The sequence below is a fragment of the Heterocephalus glaber genome, unplaced genomic scaffold (assembly GCF_053883595.1).
Source record: "Heterocephalus glaber isolate CG9 unplaced genomic scaffold, H.glaber_assembly_v1.0 deba00001761, whole genome shotgun sequence".
In the NCBI taxonomy this organism is placed as follows: domain Eukaryota; kingdom Metazoa; phylum Chordata; class Mammalia; order Rodentia; family Bathyergidae; genus Heterocephalus; species Heterocephalus glaber.
The window spans coordinates 3,424,533-3,437,833 of NW_028258458.1; the positions used below are offsets into that span (position 1 = coordinate 3,424,533).

Genomic DNA, 13,301 nt, shown 5'->3' on the forward strand with positions numbered 1-13,301 from the left:
CCCAAAGTGCCCTAAACTCTTGACAACAGCTGATATAATCCCCTCCCTATCTGTGGTTTTTCCCTTTCTTTCTTTTTTGGGGGGACAGGGGCTTTTCGGGGAGGGTCTCATTATATGGTTCAGGCTGGCCTTGACCTCCCTATGTAGCCCCAGGCTGGCCTCGAACTCACAGTAACCCTCCTGCCTCAGCCTCCCAAGTGCTGGGATTACGGGTATGTGCCACCATACCTGGCTGGTTTTTGCCTTTCAATCTCGTTTGAAATCTGTAAAACATGAGAGTACACCTCAGCGTGCCTGAATTTTTTTTTTTTTTTGGTACCGGGGATCAAACTCGGGTCCTTCCACTTGCAAGGCAGGCGCCGGAACCACTGAGCTAAATCCCCGGCCCTAATGTACCATATTCTTAAATTTTAGGTTTCAAGTGTTCTCACCACAAAAGTAAGTGAGAAAATGCATATTCGTTACTCTACAATGTACACACATCTCAAAAGATGTTCTACGGGCTGGGGATTTAGCTCAGTGGTTGCACCGCCTGTGTTGCAAGCACAGGCTCCTGAGTTCGATCCCTGGTACCAAAAAAAACCAAAACAAAAGATGTTTTACGATAAATGTACACAATTCTGTCACTTGAAAAATAAGTAACATTTTAAAAAAGGGTACACTTTACTGTATATAAAGATGCCTCCATAAAATTAATATTTGTTTTTGATGTACCACTGACATATTTCTCATAAAACTGTCATCTACCAAAAGCCTGAAAACGAATGTGCACTGATTAAAATACAAAATCAGGTGCAGTCATCTATCGAGCGTTCAAAATACAATAAACGAGCCGGGTGTAGTGGTGCCCACCTGTAATCCCAGCACTCGGGAGGCTGAGGCAGGATCGCTGCGAGTTCAAGGCCAGCCTTGACTACACAGTTCATAGCCTGAACTGCATAGCGAGACCCTGTTTCCAAAAAAAAAAAACACAGTAAAAAAGAATACGGCATCATTCAAAAAGGTATCCAGTTTTAGGCAACCCCGCCTAAAAACTGAGCAAAAGCGAGCGCCACTACAGGAAGTGTGGCAGCAGACAGGATGAACAGCGCAGGAACGGGCCCGCCTCTCCACCAAGCACGCAACCGGAAATGTGGCGCAGGGCTGAGCTCAAGGACGCACGCGCGCCGCCTCGCTCGACCAATCAGAAGGGCGTGAGCGAGCCTTCCGGCAGAAATACCCGGCGCAAACAGGAAGTGTGGCATTCGGCTCTCGGAACTGTGGGTTGGCGCCATGGAGGCCTACGAGCAGGTCCAGAAGGGGCCCCTGAAGCTGAAAGGCGTCGCAGACCTCGGCGTAACCAAGCGGTGAGACCCGTGGGACCCTGAGTTCTGTCGCCGTCCGTGACCGATTCCCGGTCGACCTCACCCGGCTCCCTCGCGTTTCTTCTGCTAGGAAGAAGAAGAAGGACAAGGACAAGGCGAAGCTCCTGGAGGCGATGGGGACGAGCAAAAAGAGCGAGGAGGAGAAGCGGCGCTGCCTGGACAAGCGGACCCCGGCGCAGGCGGCCTTCGAGAAGATGCAGGAGAAGCGGGTGAGGCGGCGGGGCGGGGGAGGGTCCGGTTCGCGGGGGTCCGGGTTCCGGGGCTACCCCGTGCGGAGCGCAACCCGGGCTCTGCCCGCTGCGTGCGACGCTAGGCCGCCGGCTGCCCTCTCTCTCCGGGCCTGGATTTCCCCATCTGCCGGAGTCAGGATGGTTCTTTCCTCCAACAGGGAGGGGACTTTGGGTGAAGCGACGCCGTTGACGTTTTAGGGGCGGGCGCTCAGCCGACCTGAGCGGTGCAGTCAGTTTCCATGGCGACCTCGTGGGGCCATCAGGCATCCGCTTGGGTGGTGGGGAGAGCAGAAGTAAGCGGGGCTGTCATGCTAGAGAGGATTCAGCCTAGGCCAGCGGTTCTGGTTGGGGGTGATCCCTCCCGCTGCCCAGCGCATTTCTGCAGACATCTAGGGTGCTGCTGGGGTCTAGGGCTGGAGAGCAGGACTGCTGCACACGCACAGTGCACGGGGCAGCAACCCCCAGATGTCCTCTTTGCAGAGCGAGCGTCCCTGACCCTGGCTGTGACCCTAGAGGTGACACTGAGGACAGGTGCCTGTTTTGGATCTCATTCAGTTGTGCTCGAAGTTCAGGTGCGCTTGCTCCTCAGCATGGGCCGGGACGTCACCGTCTCTGCCACTCAGTGGTGTAACTCTGGTCGGTTTGCATCCACTGGAAGTAGGCCTGGAGTGGCCCTGACAGGGTTGTGATGAGGCTGAAGAGAATGAAGCACTTCTGTCCCTTGTAACCCTGAGGAGTAGCGTAGCTGAGATGTTTGATTTTATTTTTTGTGGTATTGGAGTTTGAACCAACAGCCTTTGCACTGAGCTACATCCCCAGCCCATTTTTTTAATTGTTTCTTTTGGGTTTTTTGAGACAGGGTCTCACTCTGTAGCTCAGGTTGCCCTTGAACTCACAGTGTAGCCCAAGCTGGCTTCAAACTCTCGGCAATCTTCCTGCCTCAGCCTCCTGAGAGCTGGGATTACAGGCCTGTGCCACCACGCCCAGCTTCAGCCTTGCACTCTGTTGAGTTCAGGGGGTGGCTCAGTGTCAGCCTGGTCAGCACAGTGACAGGGCCCCCGGAGAGCTGGCCACAGTCCCCAGCCAGTGAGTGCCGGGCGATGTGGCTTCCTTTTCTAATGGAGCCCGGGGTCTCCCCCTGAGCTGCCCCAAGTCCCTCCTGACTCCCTGGGTCCCAGTCTGAGCCAGTGTCATCCGGGTCAGGGATGAGGGATGCAGCAGGTCATGGCGCGGAAGGGTTCCAGAATCATATTGGGAAAGTGGTCCAGGTGTTTTCAATTCTTAACATTACACATCTGGAGGGCGGGGGATTTAGCTCAGTGGTTTCGCCGCCTGCTGCGCAAGCACAAAGACCTGAGTTCGATCTCCGGTACCAAAAAACAAAACAAAACAAAAAAAATTACACATCTGGACTTGTTTTGGGGGTTTTACTGTTACAAATTGACACATGTGTCCAGTGTGTAATGACTGAGTCTGGGTGGTCCCTGTGTCCGGCTTCAGTGCAGCCTTGCTGGGTGCTGGGAACCTTCACGCCATCCTGGTTACTGTTCGGTGTTTGGGGAGCGTTGGGATCACAATCACCCTGCCTAGCCGGGCACTGGAGCTGCCCCAAGGGTATTTTGGTGTCCGTTTTCCATCCTGTCTATCCTAACCCCACCTTCCTAGTTCTAGTGCCTTCTTCCCAAAGGGCTACTGAGCCAGATTCCCCATTGGGGTGGCCCGCAGGGGTGCAGCCTGGGACCCCAACCGGGGCCTGTGCCTACCTGAGCCTACAACTCACCACCCATGTCCTCTCTCCTCAGCAAATGGAGCGGATCCTGAAGAAAGCATCCAAAACCCACAAGCAGCGCGTGGAGGTGAGTGGTGGAGGAGTCCCTGGGAGGTCGGGGGACAGGGCTTACCCACAGGCCCGCACCTCCCAGACCCTGCACGGATGAAAAGCGGCTGGGAAGGGGGCCTCGCCCTACAGAGACAGGCTGGGAGGTGGGCACCTCGGTGCCGCTGTCCCCATGTCCTGCTGGGCTCAGGCCACGTGGCGTCTGTGCTCCCCAGGACTTCAACAGGCACCTGGACACCCTTACCGAGCACTATGACATCCCCAAAGTCAGCTGGACCAAGTAGGCCTGCAGAGTCTTCTGGAAACTTCAGCCACACTGCCCTGCACCTGCCCCGCTGAGGCGGAGCTCTCAGAAACTGTCCTTTTGTCCTGGAACCTGATTAAAACCACACTGACTGTCCCTTTCCTCCATGTTGATTTGCTCAGTAGCACAGAGAGGAGAACCCCAGTTAGGTTGCACTGGAAAGTTGGGGATTCTCCAGAGGTCAGGGTCATTCCAGGGTGATTGCCATGGAAAAGCACCCCCAGTCGCGCCTCATGCCCAGGCCACCAGCTGCCGTCGCTGGGGTGACAGACTCCTGGAGTGAGGAGCTGGTGCCACCAGCCCCGTGGGTGCTCTCCGGCGTGGGACCCACGCTGTCCTCAGGCTGTGGCCTCTGCGACCACAAGGCCAGGGCAGATGTTGGCCCTGTCTCCTGCACTTGGGCCAACACGAAGTCCCCAGCACCGGTGTCTGCCACAGTGACGCTGCCCACCTGGCACAGCTCTGTGATGGGGTGGGCACAGTGCAGAATTATTACTCACTTGGAAAACAGTAGATGGCACACTGGTTACGCCACAGTCTGCAGTGGAGAGCAGTGAAGTCCACGTTGAACAGCTGTTGTCCAAAATCCATGGGATCAGAAGTGGCCTGGGTTTCAGATCTTGGGTTGGGATATTTGCATGTACATAATGAGGCATCTGGGAGAGGGAACCCAGGTTTAGATAGGTCGTCCTGTTTCACACGCCCCACCCCGACACCCCAGGGTCATTTCGTGGGGTATTTTTATTAGTGTATTCTGCAGTGCATAATAAATATACTTACTGTGAATTGGGACGTACACATGGTGTAGTTTTATGTGATATTTTAATAATTGTGTGCGTGAAACAGTTCCATAGTGTGGGATTCTCCACTTATATCACAACATCAGAGCTCAGAAAGGTATGGGATTTTGGAACACCTCAGAGTTTGGCTTTGGGATGCTCTACCTGTACTCCTGTCTAGGTGGGCTCACTGTCAGATTCTTCCAGAACCTTCTAGAACGGTGGTTCGCCAGGTTTGTTTTGTTTACTGGGAATGAAGCCCAGGGCCTTTGCACCGAGCTTTATTTTCAGCCTTTTGTATTTTGAGACAGGGTCTAGCCAAATCACTAGGATACCCAGGTTGGACTTGAACTTTTCCATCCTCCTGCCTCAGCTTCCCAGAGTGCTGGGATGACAGGTACCAGGCTCAGCTTGGCAGTGTGGGACCTTTTCCAGTTAGAAGCCTGTGGTCTGGAGCGTGGCTTTAGAAAAGTTGTGTGGCACTGAGATAAATAATCCATTTCTTTGTAAACACTGCAGAGCCTCATGGCTTATAATGGGGCTTCTCCTCCTCCAGTGTGTGGACTGACTCCTGGCTGGGTCTTTGGGCCAGGAAGTCCAGATGGCGTCTCACTTCTGGGACCTCTCCACACAGTCATAGAAGTTGTTGGCTTGCCAGGTATGGTGGTGCACACCTGTAATCCCAGCACTCAAGAGGCTGAAGCAGGAAGATTGCTGTGAGTTCAAGGCCAGCCTGGACTACTTAGTGAGTTCAAGTCCATCCTGAACTACACCTTTTGAGACCTTGTCTCAAAACCGAAAAATGGCTGTGTGGCTGAACCCAGGGTCTGGGAAGAACAGACAGACATGGGTGTCAGGAGGTGGTGCTGACCTGGCCACCGCTTGGAGCCCATGGCTTCAGATCTCAGGGTCTGCTACATGCTGGCTTCGGGGAGCACTGAGAACCATGGATGATGCTGCAGCACTCAGGAGGCTGAGGCAGAAAGATTGCAAGCCCGAGCCCAGCCTTGGCAACTTAGCAAGACCCTGTCTCAAAGTTTTAAAATGTTTAAAAAGCACTGGGGATGTAGCTCAGTACAAAGTCCCTGGGTTAAATTTCTATTACCATACAAAGCACACACATCCAACACCACATCTAGAGTTTGAGTTGACCTGGGGTGGGTGTGGTTTCTGGGATTTTTCAGAGCTCCCCCATGACCCTGGTATGCAGCAAAGGTTGTGGTGTGGTGTCTCTGGTGCTGCAGAGCCAAAACTGGCTTCTACTTTAAGTATAAACACTCCTATGTGGTATCGCATGCCTGTCAGCCCCACATTCGGGAGACTGAGGCAGCATTGCCACAAGTTCGAGCCCAGCATGGGCTACATAGCAAGACTCTTGTCTCAAAAAAAGGGGAAGAGGGCCAGGGATTTAGCTCAGTGGTTCTGCTGCCTTACTCACAAGTGCAAGGTCCTGAGTTCAATCCCCTGTACCAAAAAAAAAGGAAGAATACAAGGGCCAGGGATTTAACTCAGTGGCACCACACCTGCCTCATGAGCACAAGGTCCTGAGTTCAATCCTCTGTACTGAAAAAAAGAAAGAAAAGAATATAATACTAAAGGCAGTGGGGGCTGGTGGAGAGAAACTGCCAAGTAGGACCCTGGTTTCCTGCACCCCAGCCCTTTTTATTTTGCATTTGGAGATAGGATCTCACTAAATCGCCAAGGGCGGCCTCAAACTTGTGACCATGGACCAGAGACGTGGACCATGGCACTCAGCTGGAAAGATGTCTAATGGGCTGTCTTTTAATAAAAGGTCTGAAACCAGGGGTCCCAGTTAGGAACTGGAAGCTCCCTCTGTTTCTGGCCGCTCCACTCATGCCCCTCACTGCCTGAGCTCTGCTTCCTGTCAGCGTTGTCAGGGACTAGACTCTCATGGGAGAAACTTACTTCAGAGCAAGTGCTCAAAATGCTGTTAAGGAGCAAGGCAAGGCAATGAGGTCAGCAGAAGACAGCGGGAGCCGCTCCACACAGCAGTGCCTCTGCACAGACAGGGACGAATAAGAACTTTGTCAGCATGCTCGGTTACAGCACCCACGGGCAGGAAGAAGAAAAGTGGGGAAAAGCGGCAGGAAAGCCCTCAGAGTGTCACTTGTCCTGGACCCGGCGCCCGCCCGCTTGGTGACAGTGCTGAATGTAGAAGTCTCAACTATGAGCCCTGCACAGGGGCCCCTGGTCCTGTTTGCTAACAACTGCATCTGTGCATCACCCCATCTCGGCACTGCCCCGAGGAGTAAGACAGGGTTCTCTTCATTTCTTCCAGTGTGGAAAATGAGCGAGAAGAGTTTAAAAATACTGGTTGAAAAAACCCCTGCACAATCTGGAGCAAGAGATTGCAGTTGACACATGGACTAGATCGGGGTCCCACCCCAGGTCTGTGGCCTTGAGGAACCGGGCGGCGCAGGAGGTAAGCAGTGGGTGATGAGGAGGCTTCCTCTGTGTCTCCAGCCAACCCCATCATAGCCTGAGCTCCGCCTCCTGTAGGTCAACAGCATTAGATTCTCACAGGCCGAGGCCCCTGCCCTGAACTGTGCATGTGAGGGATCTGGGTGGCAGGCACCATATGAGAATCTGATGCTGAGGACCTGAGGTGGGGCTGAGGTGGTCATGCTAGCACTGGGGAGCAGCTGCAGACACAGATGAGCATCAGCACAGAGGTCCAGCTGCACAGTGACCAGCACAAATCCACTGCTCAGACTCAGGTCAAAACCCCAGCAGTGGAGCCAGGGATTTAGCTCAGTGGTTCCGGCACCTGCTGTGCAAGCGCAAGGTCCTGAGTTCGATCCCCAGTACTGAAAAACCCCAGCAGTGAGTGAGTGGCAAGTGACAGTCAAGCTTGAGGTGGTGTCCTCTGTATGTCAGAATCCAACACTTCTTGCAACCTGCATGTGACCCACCCGTTAGTTTATTGAACACTTCCATCCACCTGTCCCAAATTGCACTCTGCCCTCCATCACATTTTGGGAAGTCCACAAGCTAACCAGCCAAATGAGTAAAACACAAACCTTACTGAGCAGCTGCTTGGAAAAGGGGGAGACCCAATGATGAGACAGCAGAAGACTCTGCAGATGCAACGAAAAGAAACCTGCATTTCAAAGAAAATGGCAAGGGTCCTACTTAAATGATGGCTTCACTGCAAAGGGGATGCAGGCAGAGCCCAGGAGCCTTCTCCTATGCACAGAAGGGACGTGGCTTTCTACAGTGAGGGCACTGGCAGGGGCGATGAAGTCAGAGAGCCGCTCCAGAGATTCCCTTCAGGAAGACAGTCACACTAGCAGCACATTTCAGTGATACAGAATGGGTTTCAAAACTTGCTTACTAACAAATGGGTCACAGAGGAAATTAAAGAAGAAATTAGACAGTTTCTACAAGTAAATGATAATGCCAGTACAACATACAGGAATCTATAGGCACAACGAAAGCAGTTCTGTGCGGGAAATTCATAGCAGTGAGTGCCCATATTAGGAAAACAGAGAGAACTCAGTTAAATAACCTAATGCAGAACCTCAAGCTCCTCGAAAGAGAAGAGCATAACAAACCCAAAGCTTGTACAAGGAGGAAATTACAAAGATCAGAGCAGAAATCAATGCAATGGAGTCTAAGAGAACGACACAAAAAATCAATGAATCAAAGAGTTGGTTTTTCAAAAGAATAAATAAAATTGATAAACCTTTAGCCAACCTTATCAAAAAAAAAGGAAAGAAAAGGCTCAAATCCATGCAATTAAGAATGAAAAAGGTCAGGCCTGGGATTTAGCTCAGTGGTTTCGCTGACTGCTGCGCAAGTGCAAGGACCCAAGTTCGATCCTTGGTACCACACACACACACAAAAAAAAGAATGAAAAAGGTGAAGTCACAACACATCCAGCAGAAATCCAGAGGATCATCAATACCTACTTGGATGAGAACCTGTACTCTAATAAAATGGAAAACACAGAAGAAATGGACAGATTCCTAGATACATATGAATTGCCAAAGTTAAATGAAGAAGATATAGAAATCCTAAACACCCCAATTACAATGAGTGTAATTGAAAATGTAATAAAAAATCTACCAACAAAGAAAAGCCCAGGTCTGGATGGCTTCACTGCTGAATTTTACAAGACATTTAAAGAAGAACTATCACCATTACTCTTTAAACTCATCAAGGAAATTGAAAGGGAAGCAAGGCTCCAAAATTCATTCCTGGAAGCGAGTGTTACTTTGATTCCAAAACCAGAGAAAAACCCAACCCAAAAAGAAAACTACAGACCAATCTCCCTAAAGAACATAAATGCAAAAATCCTCAACAAGATACTGGCAAACAGAATATAGAGGGTCATCAAGAAGATCATACACCCTGACCAAGTCAAATTTATCCCAGGGATGCAAGGATGGTTCAACATTCGAAAATCAATAAATGTAATACACTATATTAACAGAGCCAAGGACAAAAACCGTATGATCATCTCAACAGATGCCGAAAAGGCATTTGACAAAAATCCAACACCCATTCATGATAAAAACCCTACAGAAAATTGGAATAGAAGGTCTTTATCTCCACCTGATTAAGGCTATCTATGAAAAACCAACAGCCAACATCATACTAAATGGTCAAAAACTGAAAACTTTAACACTAAAATCAGGAACAAGACAAGGATGCCCACTATCACCACTCCTGTTCAGTATTGTTCTGGAAACATTAGCCACAGCAACTAGAAAAGAGAAAGAAATAAAAGGAATAAAGATAGGAAAGGAAGAAGTTAAACTGTCATTATTCGCTGATGATATGATACTTTACATAGAAGACCCAAAAAAACTCAGTCAAAAGTCTTCTAGACCTAATTGACAGATTTAATAGAGTAGCTGGATACAAGGTCAACACTCAAAAAACAATAGCCTTTAGGGCCAGGGATTTAGCTCAGTGGTTCCATCGCTTGCCTTGCAAGCGCAAGTACCCGAGTTCGATCCCTGGTACCAAAAAAAAAAAAAACCAAAAAACAACAACAAAAAAACACAATAGCCTTTTTATACACAAATAGCAGATTCATTGAGAGAGAAATTCGGGAAATAATTCCTTTTACAATAGCATCTAAAAAAATGAAATATCTAGGAGTCAACCTAACAAAGGAAGCAAAAGACCTCTACACTGAAAACTACAGCACTCTGAAGAAGGAAATCGAAGAGGATATAAGAAAATGGAAAGACATCCCTTGTTCCTGGGTAGGAAGAACCAACATAGTGAAAATGGCCTTACTTCCAAAACTACTATATAGATTTAATGCAATGCCGATTGAAATTCCAACAATATACTTCACAGAACTAGAGAAAACAATCCAAAAATTCATTTGGAAGCAGAAGAAACCTAGAATATCAAAAGCAATTCTAGGCAACAGAGACATGGCTGGGGGTATCACAATCCCCAACTTGAAACTGTACTACAAAGCTACTGTGATAAAAACAGCATGGTACTGGCAAAGAAACAGACCCAAAGATCAGTGGAATAGATTAGAAGATGCAGAAACAACTCCAGAAATACTTTAGCCACCTCATCTTTGACAAAGGAGCCAACCACCTTCATTGGAGGAAAGATAGCCTATTTAATAAATGGTGTTGGAAAAACTGGATTTCAACCTGCCAAAGATTAAAACTAGATGCATACCTGTCACCATGCACTAAACTAAGATCAAAGTGGATTAAAGATCTAAATATTAAGACAGAAACACTAAACTTTCTGGAAGATAAGTTAGGTAGAACTCTTGAAGACATTGGGATAGGAAAAGACTTTATGAACAAAACTTCAGTAGCACAGGAACTAGTGGAAAGAATCAACAACTGGGATCTCATCTTATTAAAAATTTCTGCACTGCAAGAGAAACCACCAACAGAGCTAAGAGACAACCTACAATGTGGGAAAAAAATTTTAGCAGCTCTACCTCAGACAAAGGTCTACTATCTAGAATATATAAAGAATTGAAAAAAATCAGACCCCCCCCAAATTCAAAGACCCAATTCAGAAATCTGCATCTAAAATTAACAGACATTTCTCAGACAAAGAAGTAAAAGCAGGGGCTGGGGATTTAGCTCAGTGGTTCCGGCACCTGCCTCGTAACCACAAGGTCCCGAGTTCAATCCCCAGTACCAAAAAAAAAAAAGAAGAAGAAGAAGAAGAAGTAAAAGCAGGAAATAAGTATATGAAAAAATGTTCAACATCACTGGTCATTCGAGAGATGCAGATGAAAACAACGCTGAGATTCCATCTCACCCCAGAAAAAATGTCTGCTATCAAGAAATCAACCAATACCAATTGCTGGCGGGGGTGTGGAGAGAAAGGAGCCCTTCTCCATTGTTGGTGGGAGTGCAGACTGGTGCGACCACTATGGAAATCAGTGTGGAGATACCTCAAAGAACTAGGGCTGGAAGTCCCATTTGACCCTGCTATTCCCCTGCTGGGTATCTTCCCCAAAGAATTAAAAGAATCTTACCACAGTGATCTATGTGCACCTATGTTTATAGCGGCACAGTTTGCCGCTTGGAAATATCCCAAGTGCCCATCAACTGGAAACTGGATAAAGAAGATGTGGGTTTTTATAAAATGGAGTACTACTCAGCCATAAAGAATGACAAACGAGACATTTATAGCTAAATGGATGCATATTGAGGCCATACTCTTAAGTGAAATAAATAGGACACACACGTGTAAATACCAAATAGTTTCTCTAGTGTGAGAACCTGAAAGTGTAAATAAGGATGAAAATGGTTAAAATGAATAATTGATAATTTGAAATAGGAAAAGGTCCAAAGGTGTACAGCTTGTGGGAAGGGAAGGGGAAAGGGAAGAAGGGAAAGGAAAAATTATGAGAAAAGAAAAAAAAAAGGAAACAAAATCTATGTAAATAAGGAAGGGTGGAGGGGGTGAAGGGAGCACAGGTAATAGGGGAAAAAATAAGAACTAAGATACATCATGTACAGGTTCAAGCACCCAATGATAAATGTAAATGTATTGTATACCTAAAATGTACCAATAAAAGAATTTTTTTTTTTAAATCTTGCTTACTGTTTCCTATGTGGTGGCACATTCCTTGAATCCCAGCACTCAGGAGGCTGAGGCAGGAGGATCACCTTGAGTTTGAAGCCAGCCTGGGCTACATAGCTTAAGGCCAGCCTGAAGTACAAAGCAAGATCTCAAAAACAAACACACCAGGGATTTAGCTCACTGGTTCCGCTGCCTGCCTCACAAGCATGAGGTCCAGAGTTCGATCCCCGGTGCCCAAAACCAAACAAACAAACTTACTTGTGTGACATATTCAGCCTGCTCAGTGAACTCAGTCACCTCAGGGGAAAATGACAGCTGTTCTCAAGTTGTCAGATGAAGTGGCATTCAAGCCAAACTGGAATTATGGGGGCAATGGGTGAATAGTGGGATTTTTGACATGTTTCAAACATTAGCAAAGATTTTAAAGGAGAATGAGCCAGGGCCTTCTTCTCCCTGCCAGTGCATCAGCTTCCAAAAGACTTTGAACATTGCTTCCCAACCACAAAGACCACCGAAGTGGGAAGGAATGTACCCGTGACCTGTTTGTGAATAGACCAGGTGAATGGACCTTGTCCATGCTAGAGGATTGACTGCATGAGATCACAAATGCCGGAGGCCTTAAGAGCATGTCTGAGACAATGTCATGTCTCTTCCATGTGTTCTGGATTAATGTCAGGACGGAGTATCCTGAGATTGCCACAAAAGCATTGAAAAGCTCACTCCCGTTTTCAACATCCTATCTTTGTGAAACAGTATTTTCTGCAGTGACAGCAGCCAAAATGAGATTAGGGAGTGGACTGGACGTAAGCAACACACTTGAGGTGTCACTGCTGCCCATCACCCCAAGTGGAATCATCTAGCTGCAGGAAAGCCGGCTCGGGGCTCCCACTGACTCTGCACTGTGGTGAGCTGTGTAATTGTCTCATTATACACTGCAGTATAATTATGGAAGAAACATAGCACACTAAGTGTAATGCGCTTGAATCATCCGGAAACCACCCACTACCCCACCCTTTTAACAACTGTCTTCCACGAAGTGGGTTCCTGGGGCCGCTGCTTTCCACCCAGCACCTGGCCACTTGGCCTCTAGGTGAAATGTGGACTCACAGATCCACGGCTGTAAAATGAGCTTTCGTTGCTTTTTCCCTTCTGTGCATGAATTAGGGTAAGCACCGCTGTCGGAGATGCCAGGAGAGCGGCTACAGCAGGGCCCTCGGTTTTAGAGGAAAAGAGCAGGAAGTGGGACGCCGACGACCTGGGGCACAGTCGCTCAGGTGGGGCCGAATATAAAGTAAGAGGCTCCAGGTGTCGCGCTCGCTCGGGTGGCTGCCTGTGCCGCGTGACGAGGTCCCTGGTTCCACACCCAGCTCTGCAAAACCAACCGAACGCCCAGGCGCCAGGCAAAGGGTTAATTGGCCCGGTGTGCACCGGCCTCCAGGGCACTTGCTACCCAGTAACATGTGTCCCGCTGTGGTCTGGGGGGCGGTCGCACGAGCGCATTCCGGGTCGTGACAGGGCCTGTTCCCTGACGAAGGTCGCACTGACAGGTCCAGGCAAGGACCGCTGCTGGGCGTGACTTCTGTCCCTGCGGCCCCACCTTCCTTCCTTCCTAGACACCCCCACCAGACCGCAGGCTGCATAGGGCTGGGCCCAAGTCGGTTCCACCTCCAGGCTCTGTCACCCAACCTGACCCAAAGGAGGGGTTTTCCATCTGCCTGGTCTCACCCTACTGCAGGT

The 13,301-nt window shown here is 48.9% G+C and overlaps 1 protein-coding gene across 2 annotated transcripts; it reads left to right on the forward strand.

Annotated features, from left to right (window-relative positions):
- Positions 1–1,143: 1,143 nt before the first annotated feature.
- On the forward strand, positions 1,144–11,564 carry Fam32a (family with sequence similarity 32 member A). 2 transcript variants are annotated; one of them, XM_087202001.1, is made up of 4 exons: positions 1,144–1,346; positions 1,435–1,573; positions 3,397–3,450; positions 6,814–11,564. In XM_087202001.1, the coding sequence occupies exons 1-4, from the start codon at positions 1,273–1,275 to the stop codon at positions 6,823–6,825; spliced, it is 279 nt and encodes a 92-aa protein (XP_087058127.1). In that variant the 5' UTR covers positions 1,144–1,272; the 3' UTR covers positions 6,826–11,564. The 2 variants fall into 2 exon arrangements, with proteins under 2 accessions (XP_087058127.1, XP_004873356.1); XM_004873299.3 differs by lacking the exon at positions 6,814–11,564 and adding an exon at positions 3,647–4,531.
- Positions 11,565–13,301: the final 1,737 nt, after the last annotated feature.

Excerpts from the sequence above, each read along its gene's own strand:
- Fam32a (XM_004873299.3), top strand. The coding sequence starts at position 1,273 with ATGGAGGCCTACGAGCAGGTCCAGAAGGGGCCCCTGAAGCTGAAAGGC. Across the intron at positions 1,574-3,396 it reads AGAAGATGCAGGAGAAGCGG|CAAATGGAGCGGATCCTGAA; the intron begins GTGAGGCGGCGG and ends CTCTCTCCTCAG. Across the intron at positions 3,451-3,646 it reads CCCACAAGCAGCGCGTGGAG|GACTTCAACAGGCACCTGGA; the intron begins GTGAGTGGTGGA and ends TGTGCTCCCCAG.